This window comes from Hemitrygon akajei, chromosome 18, assembly GCF_048418815.1.
Source record: "Hemitrygon akajei chromosome 18, sHemAka1.3, whole genome shotgun sequence".
NCBI lineage: Eukaryota > Metazoa > Chordata > Chondrichthyes > Myliobatiformes > Dasyatidae > Hemitrygon > Hemitrygon akajei.
In genome coordinates this window covers 10,849,382-10,875,507 of record NC_133141.1, presented here as the reverse complement: position 1 = coordinate 10,875,507, position 26,126 = coordinate 10,849,382, and the positions used below count along the sequence as shown (strand labels likewise).

At 42.1% G+C, this 26,126-nt stretch overlaps 1 protein-coding gene across 3 annotated transcripts in view; it reads left to right on the top strand.

Moving 5' to 3' along the window:
- Window positions 1-26,126, top strand: part of LOC140741075 (glycylpeptide N-tetradecanoyltransferase 1-like) — a 99,855-nt gene that overhangs the window by 61,675 nt on the left and 12,054 nt on the right. For all 3 annotated transcript variants that reach the window (XM_073070769.1, XM_073070770.1, XM_073070771.1), the window contains exons 4-9: window positions 5,849-5,967; window positions 8,089-8,180; window positions 11,471-11,587; window positions 14,446-14,616; window positions 17,317-17,425; window positions 20,081-20,251. In XM_073070769.1, coding sequence (XP_072926870.1) covers window positions 5,849-5,967; window positions 8,089-8,180; window positions 11,471-11,587; window positions 14,446-14,616; window positions 17,317-17,425; window positions 20,081-20,251 — 779 coding nt within the window. The remainder of the gene's footprint in view (window positions 1-5,848; window positions 5,968-8,088; window positions 8,181-11,470; window positions 11,588-14,445; window positions 14,617-17,316; window positions 17,426-20,080; window positions 20,252-26,126) is intronic.

Here is a 26,126-nt window from a genome sequence, read left to right as displayed (position 1 = left end):
TTGTCATCCAGACTGTTGATATAGATAACAAACAACAAAAGACCCGGCACTGATCCCTCTGGCACTTCACTAGTCACAGGCCTCCACTCTGAGAGGGAACTATCTACTACCGCTCTCTGGCTTTTCCCACAAAGCCAGTGTCTAATCCATTTTACTACCTCATGGAGCCATGAGGGAGGAGCTGGCCAAAGTTGACTGGACGGATATCCTAGCAGAAAAGACAGTGGAACAGCAATGGCAGGTATTCTTGGGAATAATGCACACAGTGTAAAATCAGTTCATCCCCTGGAGAAGGAAGGATTCAAAGGGGGGAAAGGGGCCACAGTGGTTGACAAAGGAAGTCAGAGATTGCATAGCATTAAAAAAAAAGGAAGTATGACAGAGCTAAGGTGAGTGGGAGGACAGATGATTGGGAAGTTTTTAAGGAACAACAGAACTTAACTAAAAAGGCAATATGGGAGGAAAAAATGAAGTACGAACACAAGCTAGCCAGGAACATAAAGGAGGATAGCAAAAGCTTTTTTAGGTATGTGAAGAGAAAGAAGATGGTTAAGAACAATGTTGGGCCCTTGAAGAATGAATTGGGTGAAATTGTTATGGGAAACAGAGAAATGGCAGAAGAATTTAATGAGTACTTTAGATCTGTCTTCACTCAGGAAGACACAAGCAATCTCCCAGATGTATGGATGGGCCAAGGACATAGAGTAACAGAGGAAATGAAACAGATTGACATTAGGAAGGAAACGGTGATGAGTAGACTGATGGGACTGAAGGCTGACAAATCCCCAGGTCCAGATGGTCTGCATCCTAGGGTACTAAAGGAGGTGGCCCTGGAAATTGCGGATGTATTGGTAATCATTTTCCAATGTTCCTTAGATTCAGGATCAATTCCTGAGGATTGGAGAAATGGCTAATGTTATCCCACTTTTTAAGAAAGGAGGGAGGGAGAAAATAGAGAACTATCGACCTGTCAGCCTGATATCGGTGGTGAGGAAGATGCTAGAGTCCATTATTAAGGATGAAATAGTGGCATATCTAGATAGCAGTGATAGGATTGGGCCGAGCCAGCATGGATTTACCAAGGGTAAATCATGCTTAACTAATCTGTTGGAGTTTTTCGAGGATGTAACCAGGAAGTTAGACGGGGGAGATTCAGTGGATGTAGTGTACCTCGATTTTCAGAAGGCATTTGATAAGGTCCCACATAGGAAATTGGTGGGAAGACATTGACATGGATAGAAAACTGGTTGGCAGATAGAAAGCAAAGGGTAGCGGTGAATGGGTGTTTCTTGGAATGGCAGGTGGTGACCAGTGGGGTGCCACAGGGCTCGGTATTGGGACCACAGCTGTTTACAATTTATGTCAACGATTTAGATGAAGGCATTGAGAATAACATCAGCAAATTTGCTGATGATACTAAGCTGGGTGGCAGTGTGACATGTGATGAGGATGTTAGGAGAATTCAGGGTGACTTGGATAGGCTGGGTGAGTGGGCAGATACTTGGCAGATGACGTTTAATGTGAATAAGTGTGAGGTTATCCACTTTGGGAGTAAGAACAGGAAGGCAGATTATTATCTGAACGGTGTAGAGTTAGGTAAGGGAGAAATACAAAGAGATCTAGGAGTCCTTGTTCATCAGTCACTGAAGGTGAATGAGCAAGTGCAGCAGGCAGTGAAGAAGGCTAATGGAATGTTGGCCTTTATTACAAAGGGAATTGAGTACAAGAGCAAGGAAATCCTCTTGCATTTGTACAGGGCCCTGGTGAGACCACACCTGGAGTATTGTGTACAGTTTTGGTCTCCATGGTTAAGGAAGGACATCCTGGCTGTAGAGGAAGTGCAGCGTAGATTCACGAGGTTAATTCCTGGGATGTCTGGACTGTCTTACGCAGAGAGGTTAGCGAGACTGGGCTTGTACACGCTGGAATTAAGGAGATTGAGAGGGGATCTGATTGCAACATATAAGATTATTAAGGGATTGGACAAGATAGAGGCAGGAAATATGTTCCAGATGCTGGGAGAGTCCAGTACCAGAGGGCATGGTTTGAGAATAAGGGGTAGGTCATTTAGGACAGAGTTAAGGAAAAACTTCTTCTCCCAGAGAGTTGTGGGGGTCTGGAATGCACTGCCTCAGAAGGTAGTGGAGGCCAATTCTCTGGATGCTTTCAAGAAGGAGCTAGATAGGTATCTTATGGATAGGGGAATCAAGGGATATGGGGACAAGGCAGGAACCGGGTATTGATAGTAGATGATCAGCCATGATCTTAAGATGGCGGTGCAGGCTCGAAGGGCCGAATGGTCTACTTCTGCACCTATTGTCTATTGTCTCATCTTGAATGCTGAGCAACTGAACCTGGTTGGCCAGCCTCCCATGCAGGACCTTGTCAAATGTCTTGTTAAAGTCCGTGTAGACAACATCCACTGCCTTGCCTTCATTTATTTTCCTGGTAATTTCCTTGAAAATCTCTAGAAGATTGGTTAGACATAACCTACCACGCACGAAGCCATGCTGACTACCTTCCAATAACTTTCTCACAGCTGTCAGACTTGCCGGCCAGTAATTTCCTGGATTTTGTTTAGGGCCTTTCTTAAACAGCAGAACAACATTGGCTATCCTCCAATCCTCTGGTATCTCACTGGTCACTAAGGATGATATAAATATTTCTGCTAGGACCCTGGCAATTTCTGCACTTTCCTTCTGCAGGGTCCCTGGGGATTTAGCCACCCTAATTGGCCTCAGGACAGCAAACACCTCCTCCTCCTCTGTGATCTGTATAAGGTCCATGAAGTTGATGCTGCATTACCTCACTTCTATAGACTCTGTGTCGATCTCCTGATTTAAATTCAGATGCAAAATTTTAATTTTAAGATCTCCCTCATCTCTTTTGGCTCCACACTTGGATTGCCATTTGGATCTTCCAGAGGTCCAATTTTGTCCCTTGAAATCTTTTCGCTCTTAGTATATCTGTAGAAACCCTTAGAATTCTTCTTCACCTCGTCTGCTAGGGCATCCTCATGCCTTCTTTTAGCCTTCCTGGTTTCTTTCTCAAGTGTTCTCTTGCAGTGCTTATACTCCATAAGCACCTCATCTGTTCCTACCTGCCTATACCTGCTATGTACCTCCTTATTTTTTCCTTAACCAGGGCCTCAATATCTCTTGAAAACCAAGTTTCCCTACACCTGTTACCTGTACCATTTATTCTGACAGCTACATAAAAGCTTTTGAAGGCATCAAGCTTACAAGTACACCTGTCCCAGTTCACACTTGTCAGACTCTTTCTGATACCATCAAAATTGGCCCTTCTCCAATTTAGAATCTCAACCCGCAGATCAGACATATCTTCTTGCATATTTGAAACTAATGGCGTTTTCATCACTAGATGCAAAGTGTTCCCCTACACAAACTTCTATCATCTGCCCTGTCTCATTCCCGAATAGAAGATCCAGTATCGCACACACTGTCATTGGGACTTCTACGTACTGATGAAGAGAAATTTCCTGAACACATTTGACATAATCTGTCCCATCTAGTCCTTTTACAGTATGGGATTCCTAGTCATTATGTGGAAAGTTAAAATCACCTACTACAACAAATTTATGTTTCTTGCAACAGTTTGTGATCTCTCTACAAACTTGTTCCTCTAAATCCCTCAGAACGTTGAGTGATCTGTAATATAGCCCCATTGACGTGGTCATACCTTTCTTATTTTCAGTTCCACCCTTAATGCCTCACTAAACAAGTTCTCTGTTCTGTCCTGACTAGTAATGCTACACCTCCTCCTTTAATCCCTCTTGCTCTATTGTGTGTAAAACAATGGAACCCCAGAATATTGGGCTGCCAGTCCTGCCCCTCCTACAACCAAGTCTTACTAATGGCTACAATGCCATAATTCCAGGTGTTGATCCATACCCTAAGCTCATCCGCCTTTCCTGTGATATTTCTTGTGATATTGAAATATACGCAGCTGAGGGCACTAGTCTCAACAAGCTCAACTGTTTGATTCCTGACTTTGTCTGAGGTCTTACCAACATCTGCTTCCACAACCTCTCCACTAATTGTTCTGGTTCCCATCCCCTTCCAACTCTAGTTTAAACCCCACCGTGCAGCATTAACAAACATTCCTGCTAGGATAGTAGTCCCCTCCAGTTCAGATTCTTCTGTACAGGTCTCACCTTCCCTGGAAGAGAGCCCAATGATCCAAAAATCTAATACCCTCCCTCCTACATCAGCTCCTTGGCCACATGTTACACTGTATAATCTTCCTAGTTCTGACCTCACTAGCACCTGGCATGGATAGCAATCCTGAGATCACAACCCTGGAAGTCCTGCCCTTTAACTTGGCACCAAACTCCCTAAGGAGAACCTCATCACTCGTCCTAGCCATATTGTTGTTGTTACTTAAATGACCACGACTTCTGGCTGTTCGTCCTCCCACTTAAGAATGCTGAGGACTCGATCTGAGATGTCCCAAACCCTGGCACCTGGGAAGCAGCATACCCTGTGGAAATCTCGTTCTTGTCCACAGAACCTCCTTTCTGTTTCCCTAACTAATGAATTCCCTGTCGCCACAGCTCGGCTCTCCTCTTCCCCCAAACCACTTCTTTTCTGAGTCACAGAGTCAGACTCAGTGACGGAAACCTGAGCTGTCTGACTTTTCTTTGCTAGGTCATCCCCCCACAACAGTATCCAAGATGGTTTACCTGTTATCGAGGGGATAGCCACAAGGGTACTCTGCACTGCCTTTTTAAACCCCTTCTCCTTCTTGACTATCACACAGTATCCTGTATCCTGCACCCTGGGAGTCACTACCTCTCTCTATCACTCCCTCAACCTCCCAAATGATGCTGAGTTTATCCAGTTCCACCTCCCAACTCCTTCACATGGAGTGTTAGAAGCAGTGACTGGATGCACTTGCAGGTGAAGTCGTCAGGGACACCAGAGGTCTTTCTGCCTTCCCACATCTCGCAAGAGTAGCTCCACTATCCTACCTGGCATCTCTATTGCAAATATAAAGAGGGAATAACAATAAACTGTGGAGGTGGGGAGAAGGAATTCTACCTTCAGTTTTTTTCCCTTCTCTCACTGAAGCCTCAAACGATTAAATCCTAAACATCTCCGCTCTAACGATGCCCGTTCTGCATACCCCTGTCTTACTTCAATTTAATTTGTTTTTGCCAATCAATCCTGAACGCTGATTGGCCGCTGCTCAAAGCACCAAACTGCCACAAGTCGCTGCCCTTTCTACTCAATCAGTGAACCTGAGAGAGCTATGTATAAGGCTTCTGATCTCCAATTTGCCGCTGCTCAAAGCACCAAACTGCTGCGTCGCTACCTTTTCTACTCAATCGGTGTACTTGGGTGAGTTACGTTTTCTCAGGGTTCCAATCTCCAATTTGCCGCTGCTCAAAGCTCCAAACTACCGCAAGTCGGTGTCTTTTTCTACTCGATCAGCGAACCTGAGTGAATGACGTCTTCTCGGGCTTCCAATCTCCGATTTGCAGCTGCTCAAAGTTCAAAACTGCTGCGAGTCGCTGCCTCTACTCAATCGGCAAGTAGAATTATGATCCTATTCATGTAATTATGATTTCTTCCTACTTAACCACACTATTATAGTGATATTTCTGTTCCAAATCGGGCCTAGAACCCCTCAACATCTCTCTGATTCTTGACATTGGAGCTGGTGTCTTTTGTGATCATTCTGTAACTTGTGCAGGAGACTGCTTCTCAGTGCCAGTCCTTTTCTAACATATTACTTATGTGCTTGTACTGTCTCAGAGCTAGATAGTTTAGCAATTGCACTGCAGCTGAAAAAAAATTCATTGGTTTAAACTCCCGTCTTGTTGCAGGTGAAGTAGTGACTGTGCATGGCCCTATTGAGCCAGACAAGGCTAATATTCGACAAGAGCCCTACAGTCTACCACAAGGGTTTCTGTGGGATGCCCTAGATCTTGGGAATGCTGAAGTGGTGAGTCAGTTACTTCTTGATGTGTATTGGAGAGTTTGTAATAACATTTTTTTTGTATATTGCTGTTTGATGCCCTTAAATGTCTAATTTGGTGTCGTAGTGTGTGATGTTTTAAATGAGCATGTTGGAAAATCTTCAATCTTTCACTTCTAAAATCCAAAAAATACCCAAACAATTCAGATGCTTATTATAAATTCCATTTACTTGAATTAAACTGCTTGAGTAGCCTTTGAGAATGGTGAATTTGGTTTGGTATATGATTTTGCTTGGTGCAAAGATGTTCGGTGGCCATGTTTAATATAAATGTAATTCAGAATTAGGGACATATTTTGTTTTGCTACTCACAAATGATATCCTAATTCCACTTGGAATGATTATGTGCAATGTACTGTGCAATTACAAGAAAGTTTATGAACACTTTGTAATTACCTGTTTTGTTTCATTAATTACTCACAAAATGTGGTCTGATCTTCATCTAAGTCACAATAATAGACAAACACAATCTGTCTAAACTAATAACACACACACAATGGTATTTCTTGTCAATGCTGAGTACACCATTTAAACAATCGCAGTCTAGGTTCAAAAAAGTATGTGAATCTCTGGGGTAATGCCTTCTACAAAAGTTATTTGGAGTCAGGTGTTTCAATCAATGAATGCTGAAGGAGATGGGAAAAAACCCAAGGGTAACAGCAAAAGACTTATAGAGTCTCTGTTCATGCTCACTATAAGAAAAACACTGAACAAGAATGGTGTTCATGGAAGGACACCATGGAGGAAGCCACTGCTCTCCAAAAAAAACCATTGCTGCATGTCTCAGGTTTGTAAAAGACCACCTGGATGTTCTACAATGCTTCTGGAACAATGTTCTGTGGCTAGATGAGACAGAAGTTGAACTTTTTGGCAGAAATACACACCGCTATGTTTGGAGGAAAAAGGGCATTGCATACCAACATGAAAACCTCATCCCAACTGTGAAGCACGGTGGAAGGAGCATCATGGTTTGGGACTGGTTTGCTGCCTCAGGGCCTGGACATCTTGAAGTCGTTGAGGGAACAATTAATTCAAAATTGTATCAAGACATTTTTCAGGACAATGTCACGGTAGTGATCTGTCACCTGAAGCTTAGTAGAAGTTAGATGATGCAACAAAACAAATGATCCAAAACACGAGTAAATCAACAACAGAATGGTTTAGAAAGAAGAAAATCTGTGTTTTGGAATGGCCAAGTCAAAGTCCTGACCTTAACCCAATTGAGATGCTGTGGCATGACCTGAAGAGGGCTGTTCATACAAGATATTAATTAATTGAAACAGTTTTGTTTGAAGGAATGGTCTAAAATTCCTCTTCACCATTGCACAAGTCTGATCAGCAGCTACAGGAAACATTTGGTAGAGGTTATTGTTGCTAAAGGAGATTCTACACTAGTTTTTAATACAAGGGTTCACATACTTTTTCCAGCCTGGACTGTGAATGATTAAACAATGTGTTCAACAAAGACGTGAAAATTACAATTGTTTATGGGTTATAAGTTTAGGCAGATTGGGTTTGTGTATTATTGTGACTTAAATGAAGATCAGACCACATTTTATGAGTGATTAATGTAGAAAACCAGGTAATTGCAAAGGGTTCACAAACTTTTTCTTGCTACTATAAATGAATGGCACATCTAGTAGAGACGTTGCCTCTCAGCTCCAGCTGGGTTGAATCCTGACCTCCACTGCTGTCTGTATGTAGTTTGCACATGCTCCTGTGATTTTTGTAGTTTCCTCTGGGCGTTCCAGTTTCCTTCCACGTTGGAATGACATGAGAGCTGGTACATTAATTGCCCACTGTATATTGCCTTTAATGTGTAGGTGGGTGGTAGAATCTAGGGGAGTTGATGGGAATGTGCAGAGAATTTACAAATAAACAAGGTCATTGTAGATGTTGGTGTGGAATTGGTGGACTAAACGACCTGTTCCTGATCCTTATGACCCAATATGCATTTGAAGAGGTACCACTAATTTAAATCTGCTGAATTTGATTCCAGTCTGGGATTTGGTCTCTGCCTTGGTGTATGTGAATTCTTTTGTTACAACAGTGAGGTGAATCTAGTTATTTGTGTGTTTGAATCTTCAGCTGAAAGAGCTGTACACATTGCTGAATGAGAACTATGTGGAGGATGATGACAACATGTTTAGGTTTGATTACTCGCCTGAATTCTTATTGTGGTAAGTAGAATAACCGGTTATAAGTTAAATTTATAACTGTGCTTTCAGCTATGGGAAGGTATCTCTGTTTTAGCTCTAACCAATGCTATAACTAATCTGGGTAGCATAGTTGAGTTGAGTAGCATCGTTGTTCCCAGTGTCAATTTAGATAACTCTAATTAAGTGCAGAGCAGAGCTGTGAATATAAAGTGGTGCTCTTGACTCCGATACAGTGCGAGCTGTGAGGTGGTATACAGTGTAAATGATAGAGCTGTACTTTGAGGAGGTGGGATGTTACAAATTGTGACAATGACTAAGCTGTGAACCAAAGTGAGAGGAAGGAGATTTATACACTCTGTGATTACTAATAGCATACATACCAAGCTATTATGTGAGGAGATGGGCTAATAACATAGATTGCATAGATTGAGTTTACAGTCACATTATTTTTGTTTAAATCTTTTGTTCTGTTGCCCTTTGTAAGTGGAAAAAGTTAAGGACTTCTGTACCCTGCCCAAACTTTGTTTAAAGAAAATTTAGAAACACATAACCTAATATAAGAAAGATTATAAGGAAACAAAAGTAGTTACTTGTAATTTGGATAAGTTGACACAGAAAGAACATTCGAACAAAAGTTAGCTGATGTACTGTACCATTTCTGTTTTTCATATCTATTTATCCTAAACAAATAGAAAAACATTTTAAATGTCTTTAATTTGGAACGCGATATATTGCCTGCTATTTTTGAAAAGACATTATATGCCTAGTTAATATCATAGTGTTAAAATCAAATGTAAATAATCATGTCCAAGGGACATAACACCATTGTCATCTCCTCCACCTGGATTAAGAAGCCAATGCCAACGTAGGAACTGCTGACCTTCCCAAGAATAGGAAGGAGGTGGCTGACTGAAGTTAGGGTTGGTGGTGTGGAGGTGCAAGTAGATAGTCTGCAAGCTAGCTCACTCCTTCCACTTATATTGGACTTCTCTATGTTCAAAGAGCATGCACTGATGTCCTCAATACCTTGAATGTTCTTTCTCCACTTTGAGCATTTGTGATCCAGAGTTTCCAAGAAGTCAGTACAAATATGATACTTCTAAACATCTTCCACAACTCTCTCTCTTTATTCCCCTGTCTGCCTGGTATCCTTCCACAAAAGAGCTCAGAAAAGTATCACAAGATCACAATGAAATAGGAACCAGGAATAGGCCACCTGGCCTCTTGAGCCTTTAGTGTTCTTCACCCCGTCAACCCTGCTGAGGCATTAACCCCCGACAGCAACTCGCCAGAGTCCTGTCTTGGGCCAGTCTTCAAGTCCAGGTGTGGCCCAGCAATATGTCTTCTAAGTGAAGATCATTCCTCTCCCAGGGATGATGTCTTTGGAGCTCCTGTTGGTGTTTCTGTAGTGCTGGGTTTTTATAGGATGTGGTTGTTAGCCCCATGCCCGACACTCCTCCTTTTGCAGTCAGGCTTGGGACTGTCTGTGGTGGAGTTAAGCCAGTTCTCTATGATACTCAATTTAACAATTTTTCAAAAGTTGATCCACTTAGTGATCCTGCCTTGACCACCTCTGGGGTAGAGAATCCCAGAGATTCATCACATTCTGTAAAAATAAGTTTCCACACATCTCAATTTTAAAATGACTTTTCCTTTACTTTGTAATAATCTGTCATTCAAGACTCTCCAGAGTGAAAACATCATGACACCTACCCAGTCATGTCCCTCCATAAGGGCGCTCATTCTTCTAGACTCCAATGAATACATTGTCATATAGCACAGGAACAAGCTATTTGGCCCTTCGTGTCCACACTGACAAATCAGTCATTAATCTGTAGCCTAACACTGTCAGTAATTCCACCTAATCTTTCTGTCATGTACAATCTTGCTGACCATGCCTCTTGTATCCATATACAACTCATCCACTCTTTTTTACAGCAAGGATCCCAACACTGATCCTTGTGTGTCATCAATAGTCACAAGCATCCAATCACTAAACCAGCCCTCTGCCATAACCCTCTGTCTTCTATCACCAACAAATTTTGGATCCAGTTTACCAACTTGCCTTGGACCTTATCTTTTGGACCAGTCTCCCATGTGGCACCTTGTCGATGCCCTCTGTGAAGTCCATCTACTGCATTCCATCATCAATACATTTTTCTATCTCTTCAAAATAATTTGGTTAGCTTGGTCAGACAGGATTTGCCCTTGACAAAATCATGCTGGCTTTCTCTAATTGGTCCTTTCCAAATACCCCTCAGTTTTTTTTTCCCCCTGTAATTTTCCTGCTAATGATTTCTGGCTGTAGGTTTCTGGACTTTTCCCTGCTACCCTGCTTGGGGTAAAAAGAGGGACCATATTTGCTGTTCTCCAGTCTTCTGGTACCTTGTGACCAGCAAAGATGTAAAAATCTCAACCAGAGCCCCTGCAATCTCTTCCCCTGCCTCTCCTAGTAGCCTGGGACAAATCTCATCTGGCGCTGGAAATTAACCCATCTTTAAGACCACTAGGGCATCAAATACCTCATCTTTATTTATAGAGCTTGCACTAGGATTTCATCTTCCCCTTCACTGAACTCTCCCACTGCTAGGAGAGAGAAGTCTGTTTCTTTTCTGACGACTGATGGAAAAATATTCATTTAGAACCTCATCTATATTTTCTGACTCCATTTATTGATTATCCCCTGATGTGCTTGCTCTTTCCCTTGTTATTCTTTTGCCCTCAGTATACTTGTAAATCACCATTGGGTTTAATCCTTCTCCCAGTGATATTGTGACCTTTCACAGCTTTCCTAATTAAGTGTCTCCCTACACTTTTGATAATCTTGACAGATCTCTCCTCTTAAGGTCTTTATATCTGCCCATATGCTTCCTATTTTTCACTTTATCCAAACGTCAACGTCCCTCAAAGTCCAGGGTTACCTATACTTGTTAAATATATAGACCCCAATATGCTTACCCTCTTGGTAGGAGAGTCCTCTCATCCCAGGAACTAGCCTAGTTAATCTTTTCTGGGCAGCCTCTAATGCCAGTATCCCCTGTTTTAAGTAAGGGAACTTAAATTGTGCACAATGCTCTAGATGTTTGGGAATCCTCAGTCACTATCTGTCTGCCCATAAGTTGATCCAGTAATGAGCAGCACAGAGGTGAATTAAAACTTGAAATATGTTGGTAACTATTTTAGCATGACCTGTTGACACCTGTCTACATGTATACTGTGGCTGCAGATTAAATCCTGCATGTATTCTTCAGATGCTAGATGTTCTTTAGTGATGAATTGGAATAACTCCTGTTGTTTGGTCTTCTCTTTAGGGCTCTGCGTCCTCCTGGTTGGTTACTGCAGTGGCACTGTGGAGTACGTGTTGTCTCCAACAAAAAATTAGTGGGCTTTATCAGTGCCATTCCAGCTAATATTCAGATTTACGATCAGTACGTAAGCTTGCTTCTTATTTTTGGTACAAGTCTATAGTCAATAATTGGCTGATGCATCAGTTTTGTCCTCTGACTTTCCAAGTACTCATAGAACTTTATGAACAATTATTTTTGCTTGAGATAGGTGGTAAAGGAGTAGCATTTGTGATTGAGGTTGACAACAATGGCTTAATCTTCAGCAGGAAGAAACTGCAGTTATGCAGGCTAACAACAGTAAGGTAGCTGAAGGGTATCAAACCAAGAGTCATGAGTGAGTATATGGAAGCAAACATAATTTCTTCAAATAATGCTGCTCAACAGAAAAAAGTAGTTGAGGTAAATGGGAATGGACCAAGGGCCAATGTTGGTGAAGCACTTCACATCACATAACTAGGTGAGGAAAGGAGAAAAAGATTTATTAGTAAATTCACAGATCACACATCGTGTATCCACAACAACAATTTCCAAAAGACACTGTGACATATATATCAGCTGTAGATATGAGTGGGGAAATGACAGATAGAGTTTAACCTGGCCAAGTGTGAGGGTTACACTTTGGGGGATCATGCGTACACAGTTACTGGCAGAACCCTTAATAGCAGTGACATACAAGGAGATTGTGGGGTCCAAGTCCATAGCTTCCTGGAATTGGCTGCACTTTGATAGGGTAGTAAAGAAGATATTAGTCAAGGCAGTGAGTTCAAGACTCAAGAATTCGTGCTTAAGCTTTATAAAACTGATGAGGCCGCATCTGAGTATTGCATACAGGTCTGATCACCACATTATAGAAAGGATGTGGAGGCTTTGGAGAGGGTGCAGAGAGTTTTACTGAGATGATCCTGGTTTAGAAAGTATTTGGTTTAAGGAGTGGTTGAGCAAACTTGGGTTGTTTTCTCTGGGGTGGCGGAGGCTGAAGGGAGATTTGATAGAAATTTATGAGAGGAGATAGAATAGATAGCTAGTAGGTGGCTGGTATCATCTTCCTAGGGTTGAAATGTCTAGCACTAGAAGGCATGCATTTAAGGTGGGGGGGTAAGTTCAAATGAGATGTGAAGGGCAGGTTTTATACACAATGGTGGGTGCCACAGTGGTTGTAATAGAGGCAAATGCAACAGAGACTTTTAAGAGGCTTAAATAGGCACGTGCATGTGCAGAAAATGGGGGAATGTGGACTTGTTAGGCAGAAGGTATTAGTTTGTTTAGGCCTTTAATTACAATTTTAATGCAGTACAATATCCTGGGCTGATGGGTCTGTTCCTGTGCTGTACTGTTCTGTGTTCTAACCTGAACTGGATAAGTTCATGTAGCAACAAGTGAAGCCAACTGATAAAGTGCTGTGTTCACCTGATGGAAAGCCACTTGAGGGAAAAGGCATGGTTCATTGTCATTGGCTTATCCAAATTGAGAAGAATGAGAAGAGAAAGATTACCATGGACTCTGTTACTTTAGTGACTTTAATTAATACCATTTCAGTTCAGGTCAAGGTGCAGGAACCTAGCAACTTACTCCAATCTACCATAGCAGAAAAGTTGCTTGGGGAGTTGAGAGTCAATAGCAGGTTCAATTAGTTTGAAGGGGATGGGGTGAGCAGGGGTCCTAGCTTGGTTAAGAGAGTGGTAGTAGCAAATTGAAAAAGAAAGGACTTGGCTAATATGTGTTGATTGGAAAATGGGAATAGAATTGAGAGGCTAACATAGGTACTGTGGTCATAGTGAAAGAAGGCATGAGATGGGAGCAAAACAAAACTGAAATAACATCTTGGGCACATCCACAAGTTCCTTTGTTGTATTATCATCAGCTGAGCTGATGTCCACGAGTTCCTTTGTTTGTGTACAACTTTGTGACATCAGCTCAGCTGATGATAATACAACTAAGAAACTTGTGGACATGCCCAAAATGTTGTTTCATTTTTTGTTTTGCTCCCATCTCATCTCATACATTTCACTATGTCCATAGTACCTATCTTAGCCTCTCAATTCTATTCCCAGTTTCCAATCAACACATATTAGCTAAGTCCTTTTCCAATTTGCTATTACTACTTTCTTAAAGAAACTAGGACACTCTGCTCACCTCAGCTGTCACAGTGGTGTCTGAAACCTGAGCTAATATAAAATTCTGAATAATATTAAATTGCTTTTGTTTGAAATATCATAAGACGCTATTATTGTTTTGGCATTGGCCTAAAATTTCCTACTTTCCCTCCCCTTTCTTAACAACTCCCTGAGTTTGTCAGTGCTCAGCATGAGCAGGCTGTATCATTCTGAACATTGCTTCAAACCCCACAATCTTACTCCCTCTGGTGCTGTATATATCCACCTCATCCACACTGTAATATTTTGTTATTACCTTCTAACTTGGTAACTCCAAGATTCCCCTTTCTGGTCCCATCTTCACTCTGTCACATTCCCCATTATACTCACACTTTTTCATGATGTTCGTTATTTTCTCAGCTGTTCTCAACATGCCTCCTTACTTGTTTTTCTTCCACACATTTTTATTTTGTGAGGCACACTTTATTATATTTGATGTGGCACCCTTGTAGTTTCACACTTCAGCATTTGCCTCCTCTCTGTCTTGTTATGATCATAAAGTCATGGACCATTTCAGTGTTTTATTTTCCAGAAAGCCCTCCTTTTACAGTGACACCCTATATTAACAATCTTGCCTCCAGCCAAAACTTTGTTAAAGATTATATGGCAGAGGACCATGCGTGAGACACTGGTAAAGATGTTTGGAGTACATGGGACTATGTGTACTTGAAAATTCTGCCTCCACAGTTGCTGCTTGTTTTTCTTTTTTGATGCAGCTTATAAATCTGAGTTTTCTAGAGTTTATTTTTGCTTGTATCTGTAAACGTTTCTTCTTTTTACCTCCAGCCAAAAGAAGATGGTGGAAATTAACTTCCTGTGTGTGCATAAAAAGCTACGAGCTAAACGGGTGGCTCCAGTCTTGATCCGGGAGATCACCAGGAGAGTCAACCTTGAGGGCAGCTATCAGGCTGTGTACACTGCAGGCGTGGTGTTGCCTAAACCCGTAGGCACTTGCAGGTATGGTCCGAGTTTTTGCAGGTTCTCCTTATCACAATGTACAACCCTTAGAATAAACCTGCACCAAAGTAGAAATAATTTACCCAGGATAGGTATAGCAGAGGACAGAAGAGCTCATTCTACAGTAACTCAGCAAGTGTTCCTAAGGCTGGTTCTCTCATTTACTTAATGAACTCAGGATGAAATGTATTTTCATCTTTACTTTCTCATACCTATGCATATGAAGTGATCCTCCTGGAGTTTCTTAGCCCCAGCCGAATTTGTACTGAATATAACTCATGAAAGAGTAGTTTGGGGTTTACAATGACAAAAATCACTAACATTATTGGAACTATTTTCTCATAGACAGTTTTATGCATGTAATAGCAGAAACCAAGAAAGGGGAAAATAGTATTCAACCTTTGAACTTCCATTAAATACAAAAGCATGGCTGATCATGGAGGGAGGGGCAGTTAGTGGTGATGGATTTCTAAGTACCAGTAGGCCTCTTGGCTGTAGTCATGAAGAGCTGCCTACTTAATCTGTCAAAAATAACCAAGGTAAAGACGTCTAGCCACCAGCTGCAGAAGTATAGTAATATGCTTTGTTTGTTTCCTAGGATTTCCTTGCAATCTCCTCAGCAGATTTGATTTTGTGTGTCCCTGGGTCCCCTTCTGGCTGCCTGAGTAGAGACCATAACCATAAGACCATGAAATATAGGAGCAAAATTAGACCATTTGGCCAATCTGCTATTTAATCATAGCTGATCCATTTCCCCCCTCAACCCCATTCTCCTGCTTCCCCATAACCTTCCATGCCCTGAGTAATCAAGAACCTATCAACTTCTGCCTCAAATACACCTAATGACCAGGCCTCTACAGTCACCGATGGCAACAAATTCCACAGATTCACCACCCTCTAGCTAAAGAAATTCCTCCTCCTCTCCATTCCAAATGGACTCCCATCTATTCTGAGGCTGTATCCTCTAGTCCTAGACTCCCCACTGGAGGAAACATCCTCTCCACATCCGCTGTATCTAGGCCTTTCAACATTCAATAGGATTTCAATGAGATCCCTCCTCATTCTAAATTCCAGCGAGTATAGATCCAGAGCCATCAAATGCTCCTCATACGATAATCCTTCCATTCCCAGAATCATTCTTGGGAACCTCTTCTGAACCCCCTCCAATGTCAGCACATCCTTTCTTAGATAAGAGGCCTGAAACTGCTCACAATACTCCAAATGATCCTCACCAGTGTCTTGTAAAGTCTCAACATTATATCCTTGCCTTTATATTCTAGTTTGAGTTGAGGGTGAGGATTGTGTTTGCCTTCCTCTCCACTGACTCAGCCTGCAAGTTAACCTTTAGTGAATCCTATACAAGGACTCCCAAGTCCCTTTGCACCTCGGACTTTTGAATTTTCTGCCCGTTTAGAAGATAGTCTACACTTTTGATCCTTCTACCAAAGTTCATGATCATACACTTCCTGACACTGTATTCCATCGACCACTTCTTTGCCCATTCTCCTCATACCTCTCAGTCCTAATGCAGCCTCCCTACTTCCTCAACACCACCTGCCCTTCCACCTATCTTTGTATTGTTCACAAGCTTGGCCACAATTCCATTATCCAAGTCATTGAGATATAACGTAAAAAGAAACAGACCCCACCAACCCCCGCAGAACACCACTAGTCACCGACAAATGCTACCTTTATTCCCATTCTTTGCCCCCTGCTAATCAGCCAGTCCTCTATCCATGCTAGTAACTTTCCTGTAATACCATGGGCTCTTGTTAAGCAGCCTCATGTGTGGCACGTTGTCAAAGACCTGAAAACCCAAGTATACAACATCTACTGGGTCTTCTTTGTCTATCTTCCTGTTATTTCCTCAGAATTCCAACATTTTTGTCAGGCAAGATTAACCCTTAAGGAACCATACTGACTTTTGCCTATTTTATCATGTGCCTCCAAGTACCCCAAAACCTCATCCTTAACAATAGACTCCAATATCATCCCAACCACTGAGGTCAGGCTAACTGGCCTATAATCCCTTTCTTCTGCCTCCCACCCTTCTTGAAGAGTGGAGTAACATTTGCAATTTTCCAGTCCTCCAGAACCATTCCAGAATCTAGTGATTTGTGCAAGATAGTGGTGTTGACCAAGCTAGGAATCCATTCAATTGTTTCTGCATCAGCATATGATGGGGTTGCAATCGAGCAGGCTAACCCTATTAGCTGAAGCTAGATTTACTTCCTCCATTCATGGTGGTATGGATAGCTTTAAAAGAATAATGTCTGTGAAAGGATGGTGAAACTCATCACCTTGTGTGTTGCACCATTCTAAATTTACAAACCCATTAATGCGGCATGGTCTTTGTAAAGTGGCCTTCACCTTCTGACTGGCAGTAAGTGACAAAAACCTCTCCATTGAACACATGTACATCTGTTGTGCCATTATCACCTAGCTATAGTGTAATCCGCCTGGACTTGGTTAGCAGGCAGGGTTCCTGTACCATGGCTTATACGTGATGGTACATTTGATTCTTAATCCAGCCTGTCCATTGTAAGCCTTGTAACATGTTTATAATATGAATTATTCCTGGGAATGTTTCAAGCAATATCTTTCTGTTGAGTGATGCGCTTATTTTGCTGGAAGCCTTTAATTCCACCCTGTAAGGCATTAATGGTGACTGACTAGAATATTCTATGATTTGTTGGGCAGGTACTGGCATAGGTCACTGAACCCACGCAAACTAGTTGAGGTGAAATTCTCTCATCTGAGCAGAAACATGACTATGCAACGAACAATGAAACTATATAGACTACCAGAGGTGAGCCTTAACAGTTTCAGTAAATCTTGTTCATGGGTATTTATATCTTGTGTGATGTATTTGTTACCTTCCTTATAATAGGAATATTTTTGAGTTTCCGTATTCCTTTTGTGCTCGTTTCTCTCCAATTAATATAAGCAATTTCAGTTAAGTGGAAAATACAAGTCAAGTTTGTTCCAGTTATTTTGCCACTTACAGAAACCCTTGGAAGGACAGCAGAGGCAATTTGCAGTGGCCAGTTAACCTACCAGCCTGCATATCTTTGGGGTGTGGGAGAAAACCAGAACACCTGAAGGACCCCAAGCAATTATGGGAAAGCATTCAAGCTCCACATAGATTGAACCCATATCTGTCATTGAGAAATGGTGGCTCTACTGGCTGTGTTGCTGTGCCACCTTTGTGTAACAAAACATTAACAAAGTAATTGCAGACTTGCCCATGAACCTCTAATCTGCCCTTCACTCTACTCCAGGTGTCCAGTCTTCTTACATTAACCAGTCTGAATGATGATGTCCTTGCAGAGGAAAATGAGATTCTAAGAGAAATAGAAAAAGGTTAATCCTCACAATCACACAATACAGAAACAGGCTCTTCAGACCACTATGTCCATGGTGACCATTTTCCCCATGTATACCATTCCTGTTGTTCCATCCTGAGCAAAATTTTGGGTCAAACCACAACTGTTGGACAAGTGCACAAACTCAAAAGCTATGAGTTTGATAATGGTACCAGTAAGCATTTTGGACGTGGTCATAGCTAGAATGGAATTAGACATTTAAAACTCTGGAATCAAGAATCAACTGAGGAGGTTAAATAGAGATCTAGATAGATAGATAGATACTTTATTCATCCCCATGGGGAAATTCAACTTTTTTTCCAATGTCCCATACACTTGTTGTAGCAAAACTAATTACATGCAATACTTAACTCAGTAAAAAATATGATATGCATCTAAATCACTATCTCAAAAAGCATTAATAATAGCTTTTAAAAAGTTCTTAAGTCCTGGCGGTAGAATTGTAAAGCCTAATGGCATTGGGGAGTATTGACCTCTTCATCCTGTCTGAGGAGCATTGCATCGATAGTAACCTGTCGCTGAAACTGCTTCTCTGTCTCTGGATGGTGCTATGTAGAGGATGTTCAGAGTTATCCATAATTGACCGTAGCCTACTCAGCGCCCTTCGCTCAGCTACCGATGTTAAACTCTCCAGTACTTTGCCCACGACAGAGCCCGCCTTCCTTACCAGCTTATTAAGACGTGAGGCGTCCCTCTTCTTAATGCTTCCTCCCCAACACGCCACCACAAAGAAGAGGGCGCTCTCCACAACTGACCTATAGAACATCTTCAGCATCTCACTACAGACATTGAATGACGCCAACCTTCTTAGGAAGTACAATCGACTCTGTGCCTTCCTGCACAAGGCATCTGTGTTGGCAGTCCAGTCTAGCTTCTCGTCTAACTGTACTCCCAGATACTTGTAGGTCTTAACCTGCTCCACACATTCTCCATTAATGATCACTGGCTCCATAAGAGGCCTAGATCTCCTAAAGTCCACCACCATCTCCTTGGTCTAGTGCTAGTTAGCTTGTTATCTTCAGCTTTTACACATATACTAGAAGTATTTTACACATATGCTATATGTATTTTTTCTGCAAGCAATATGATTGAATGTATTTTTGGTTGTAAGAACTCCATGGAGAACTGGGACCAAGTCGAACTAAGCCAACGTTCAAAGTGCCATCAATTGTTTTCTGAATGAATAATGAGCTTGGCTGGTGGCACATGGGTTTAGTCCCTGAAGTGAACTAATTGTTGCCTGCTGATTTTGTGTGCGTGGATCCAATTATGGGATTTCTATTCACTTAAAGCCCTTGAATCAGAAGGGCATTGGCTCATGTCCCACTGATAAGTGCAATTTTGAAGTATTACACAAGGTCTACAATTGGATTCTGCTTGTATACGGACCAATACTTTTCCCTAAGCCAACATCCCTGAAGCAAATTATTTGGTCAATTTTTTCATTGGTTTGGGAGATCTAGTTGTAGTGTTGCTGCCATTTTTCCTACTCTGGATCAACAATTTACATCAATTCAATCCTTAAGCGATCTAAGGATAATGATCTTCATAAGTGCTAACCATTTCTTCTAGTTAGGTATGATGACAATGTGCGAATGGGGGTGAGTTCAACTACCTGCCTACTTGTGCTGTTGTTGAGAAGTTTTTGCTATGGCTGGCACTACCAAGAAATTAATGACACTGCATTTATGAAGCACACACCCTGCTTTGAGCAGAGGATGGATTTAAAAAATTATTGAGATTTCTAATGTGACCGCATGTTCTGGTAGGATTAGGGTTGTTTCCCATTCCATTTTCTTGGATTGTGGGTGATTTAGGTGCACAGAAATAAAATAGTAACTGCTAAGGAGATGGTCACCAATCCTTGTGCTGCAGTATTACTGAGATGTTGGTAAGCTGCTGACATAGAGTGGAAGAAAAGAGCCACTTTGGGATTATTGCTGCTGCTTTCTTCCATTCACTAGGACTCCATCACAAAATTTAGTGTTTGTTTTTGACAATGTGAGAAGTCAGTGTGAGATTTGTATGACCTCAAGAGACCCTGATGGAATACTTGTTTTTTTTTTCTGATATTTTAGACACCAAAAACACCTGGTCTGAGGCCGATGGTACGCAAGGATGTGAAGAGTGTGTGCAGACTGTTCAGAGAATATTTGAAGCAATTCTATCTGACTCCAATAATGAATGAAGAGGAGGTCGCTCACTGGTTCTTGCCTCAGGAAAATATTATAGAAACTTATGTGGTTGAGGTAAATAATGAGTTACTAATTATGGAGGACAATACACGGAACCATGGGATGATAAATCAGAATCAGGTTTATTATCACCAGCATGTGACATGAAATTTGTTAACTTAGCAGCAGCAGTTCAATGCAATACATAATATAGAAGAGAGAGAAAAATAAATATAGTAATATATATATAAGTAAATCAATTACAGTATATGTATATTGAACAGATTTTAAAAACATGCAAAAAACAAATACTGCATATTTTTTAAAAAGTGAGGTAGTGTCCAAGGGTTCAATGTCCATTTAGGAATCAGATGGCAGAGGGGAAGAAGCTGTTCCTGAATCACAGAGTGTGTACCTTCAGGCTTCTGTACCTCCTACCTGATGGTAACAGTGAGAAAAGGGCATGCCCTAGGTACTGGAGATCCTTAATAATGGATGCAGACTAGATTTACAACCCCCTGCAGCTTCTTTTGGTCCTGTGCAGTAGCACCCCCCTCCCCCCATACCAGACAGTGATGCAGCCTATCAGAACACTCTCCACGGTACAACTATAGAAGTTTTTGAGTTGACATGCCAAATCTCTTCACACTCCTAATAAAGTATAGTTGCTGTCTTGCCTTCTTTGTAACTACATGAATATGTTGGGACCAGGTTAGATCCTCAGAGATCTTGACACCCTGGAACTTGAAACTACTCACTCTCTCCACTTCTGATCTCTATGAGGATTGGTATGCGTTCCTTAGTCTTACCCTTCCTGAAGTCCACAGTCAGCTCTTTCGTCTTACTGACGTTGAGTGCCAGGTTGTTGCTGCGGCACCACTCCACTAGATGGCATATCTCACTCCTGTACGCCCTCTCGTCACCACCTGAGATTCTACCAACAATGGTTGTATCGTCAGCAAATTTATAGATGGTATTTGAGCTATGCCTAGTCACACAGTCGTGTATATAGAGAGTAGAGCAGTGGGCCAAGCACACACCCCTGAGGTGTGGCAGTGTTGATTGTCAGCGAGGAGAAATCAGACAGGATTCCTGCCACTGGTCATAATCCATTGATTTTGGCTGGCATATTCAAGGATTTGGGTATTGAGCAAACACCTCTCAGTATCAGTTGTGATGCCTCATAAGTTTGAATAGCAATCTGAGACTCATTGCTGACACTCACCTACAGCGGTGATTTTCCACATGATTTGCAATCCCCAAACCATAACACGCCTTATTTGAATCTCTCTAATCAAAGACAATAACAATAATGAGCAACAGTATGTTTATTTATGAACTTACAGTCTTTGACCTGATGGGGCGTGCTGTGTCCATCTTAACCAGATTATTTCTCCGGTTATCTGTATATACATCCTTGTGTACGGTGGTATCAGCTGTATTTGTCAGAGGTGCTACAGAGGACCTTGATAATAACTGTGGTATAAATGAAAAGTTGTGATCTTAAATAACTATCTTTAATCACTGTAGAAATTAATCACAATCATTTCAACGTATGAAGTGATTTCAGCTGTTCAGAAAGCATTCAGTGCCTCTGTTAAGCATTGAATCCTAGAATAGTGCAGCTAGGTTAATTCAAGTTAGATTCCTTCAAATATATATCAGTCTTGGGTCACCCACCATTTTACTTGCCCAGAAAAGATTCTATACTCCCCAGCTCCAAGGATATATTTAAACTCACCACACTTTGTTACTTTTTTAACTCAACTGTGACTCTGTCTGTTATGCTCCTTCTAAAATCCATGTTTTGTCTCTCCCCACCCTTATTAAATGCATCAGGAATTAGCATCATTAGAGCCATGTTGAGACCTTCAGTCATGTACAAATTCCATACAGACAGCAACAGAAGTCCAGGTCAAATCAAGATGCCCAGGGCTGTGAGTTAGCTGTGCTATAAAAGTATAAGATATTGGAGCAGAATTAGACCATTCAGTCTATCAAGTCTACTCTGCCATTTTTTTAACATTTTGTCACACCTTCTTTATGTAAACATTAATTTCCTTACCAATCTCTGCCTTAGATACACTCAGTGACATGGCCTCTACAGCTCTCTCTGGCAATGAATTCCACATATAGATAAATAGATAGATACTTTATTCATCCCCATGGGGAAATTCAACTTTTTTTCCTATGTCCCATACACTTGTTGTAGCAAAACTAATTACATACAATACTTAACTCAGTAAAAAATATGATATGCATCTAAATCACTATCTCAAAAAGCATTAATAATAGCTTTTAAAAAGTTCTTAAGTCCTGGCGGTTGAATTGTAAAGCCTAATGGCATTGGGGAGTATTGACCTCTTCATCCTGTCTGAGGAGCATTGCATCGATAGTAACCTGTTGCTGAAACTGCTTCTCTGTCTCTGGATGGTGCTATGTAGAGGATGTTCAGAGTTTTCCATAATTGACCGTAGCCTACTCAGCGCCCTTCGCTCAGCTACCGATGTTAAACTCTCCAGTACTTTGCCCACGACAGAGCCCGCCTTCCTTACCAGCTTATTAAGACGTGAGGCGTCCCTCTTCTTAATGCTTCCTCCCCAACACACCACCACGAAGAAGAGGGCGCTCTCCACAACTGACCTATAGAACATCTTCAGCATCTCACTACAGACATTGAATGACGCCAACCTTCTAAGGAAGTACAGTCGACTCTGTGCCTTCCTGCACAAGGCATCTGTGTTGGCAGTCCAGTCTAGCTTCTCGTCTAACTGTACTCCCAGATACTTGTAGGTCTTAACCTGCTCCACACATTCTCCATTAATGATCACTGGCTCCATATGAGGCCTAGATCTCCTAAAGTCCACCACCATCTCCTTGGTCTTGATGATATTGAGACGCAGGTAGTTTGAGTTGCACCATATCACAAAGTCCTGTATCAGTTTCCTATACTCCTCCTCCTGTCCATTCCTGACACACCCCACTATGGCCGTGTCATCAGCGAACTTCTGCACATGGCAGGACTCCGAGTTATATTGGAAGTCTGATGTGTACACTTTTGATGTATTCACCACTTTTAACCTTCTGTATACCTTTCAGTGTACAGAAGGTTTCAATAAGGCTACAGTGCCATCAAAGTTCAAAGTACATTTGATATCAAACTGTGTATACTATATACAATCTTGAGATTCATTTCCTTACAGGCAGCCACAAAACAAAGAAACCCAATAGAACCCATTTTTTTAAAAAGACCATCAAACACCCAATGTGCGGAAAATAAACAAATCATGCAAACAATAAAAGTAAGCAAATAGCATTCAGAACTGGAGTTCATGAAAGTGAGCCCATGGACACAAAGCCAGCAGCTGATTCAGCAGTCCATTAGTTACAGGTCTCAGCCTCAGTTCAGCACCGAGACTGGTAAAGCTCATGGGGCAGTGAACTGAACCAGCCCCTCCTTCACCTCTGGCCCCAACACCCTGACCTTTTCAGTCTGGCCTGGTGCTTAAATCGTCCAACCCTTCAGTCATTCCTTGCTTAGATTGGCTCTTGAGCCTGGGCCACACCGCCTTGATTCAGCGCATACCCGACCATTCCAATTTGGCCCATTTCTTATATTGATCAAACCTTGAGTCTTTCCTTAATTCTTAGCCCTGGGCTCCACCTAGACTCTACCTTGCCTTGCTTCAGTTCTCCAGCAACACCAAACATGGTCTCATTCTCCACTCTCATGCCTAGGCCAAGCCACCTCAATTCAGCCCATACACGCCCCACTGCAATCCTGCACCAGTTCATGCCGCAATAATGCCAGGTCATACAGGCACTTCCAAATCTCAACTTCAAAGGGAAGTTACAATGATTGCTGTGATCGTTTACCAGAAAAAATGTGATTTAATAAAAGTGGTTAGTAATTTTCTTTGTTTTGTGTACCGCCAGCAAGTAATCGCTGTGCTTCACCAGCTCCATCTTAAATTGGAAGCCTATGCATGTCCATTTCAAGTGTATTACTGGAGCAGAATTTGTGATCAACTTCAAGCTAGATTCATTCACCACTGAGTTAGAGTTGTACAGCATGGAAACAAGCCTCTTACCCCAGTTGCCCCTACCAGCCAAGACACCTTCCTGAGAGAGGACCTGTATCCTTCTAACCTTTCCTATCCATGAATCTGTCTAAATATCTAACTGTACCCAGCTTTACCACTTCCTTTGGCAGGTTTTCTCCATATATGCACTACCCTCTGTGTGGGGGTAAAAAAAATCCCTCAGTTCCTTTTAAATCTGTCCCTTCTCACCTTGAACCTGTACCCCCTAGTTTTAGATTCCTCAGACTTGGGATAAAGATTATGACCATCCACCTCATTAAGGCTCCTCATGATCTTATAAACCTCCATGAAGTCACCCCTCAGGCTTCTTCACTCTAGGGAAATTAGTCCCAGTTCCTCAGGAACTATTGAAAACTGCTTGAAGGAAATCCAGTTAGCAAGAGGGCCCCTGCTGTGTAAGTGGGATCCTGTGGCATAAGGAAAACAAGTTTCCCATGCAAAAAAGGAGAAAATAAGCAGTTTGCTAATCCATGGCCCCTGCTTAACTATTAAAGGCAGCTTTCTAAAACATTAGGGTAAGTGGAAGTGTTATTTATTCATCTAAAGCCATTTAAATGCAAGGAACTAAAGTGACAAACAACTTTTTACATTGTAATAGTCCATTAGGGATCTTAACTTTTTGTAAGATTAGTTAATATTAAAGTATATTTTATAAGCGTAAATACAAGTCCCTAATGGACTACTCATCTTTACATTTAAAGAGTCCTCAGCTGAGGCTGTCAATCATTCTGTTCCATTCGGACCAAGAGGAAGAGACCAGTTGTGCCTTCTCTTGCCGGATGTAGAATTTCTTAGTGAACTTTTTTTTCCTCATTGCCATTCTGATATGGAACTTGATGAGCCCAGATTTGGAAGGTTCTCGGCTGCCCACTGGTTAAACTGCTGACTGCAGCTTACACAGTGCTGTCTTTGCATGATAGCAATGCAGAAGTTGCTGCCAGATATGTGCAGTAATGTGCAGTGAATGCTGACAAACTGGCCAGTGTATCCACCAGTTACAGAGCAGTAACCTGGATCGTGCTGGATCTGGCCCACATTTACTTCCCACAGAGGAGACTCATCCACATTTCCCTTGAACAAGCTACACAACTCTAACCTGTGCACACCCCAACCCCCCTCTCCCTCCTGAGACCTCCCACTCTTTATGCTCCTCTGACCCCAGCTCCAACCCTTGCCATGTCTTCACCATCCCCTCTGACTTTCCCCTCTCTGAGACAGAGCATTGTGTGTTCAGCAAGGGCCTCACTTTTGTCCCCCTCCGTCCACACCTCAGTGAGTTCCGCGCCCGGCATGACGCTGAACTCTTCTTCCGTCGCCTACGTCTCCGAGCCTACTACTTTAACAAGGATTCCCCTCCCCCTATTGATGACCCCCTTCTCCCGTCTTCAACCCTCCTCCTCCTCCTCCTGGACACCCCCACCGGACCTTCTACCTGCACTCGATCTTTTCATCTCCAACTGTCGCTGAGACATCAACCGTCTCAACTTCACCACTCCTCTCTCCTGTTCCAACCTCACTCTCTCCGCACTAATCCTAACCTCACCATCAAACCCGCAGGCAAAGGTGGTGCTGTAGTAGTCTGGCGGACGGACCTCTACCTCACTGAGGTCAAACGGCAGCTCTCTTGACACCTCCTCTTACTTACCCCTTGAACAGGACCCCACCAAAAAACATCAAACCATTGTCTCCCGTACTATCACTGCCCTTATCAACTCCAGGGACCTTCCATCCTCAGCCAAAAAACTCATAATTCCCACACCCCACACTGCTTGGTTTTACCTCCTTCCCAAGATCCATAAGCCTGACTGTCCTGGTAGGCCTATAGTTTTGGCCTGCTCCTGCCCCAC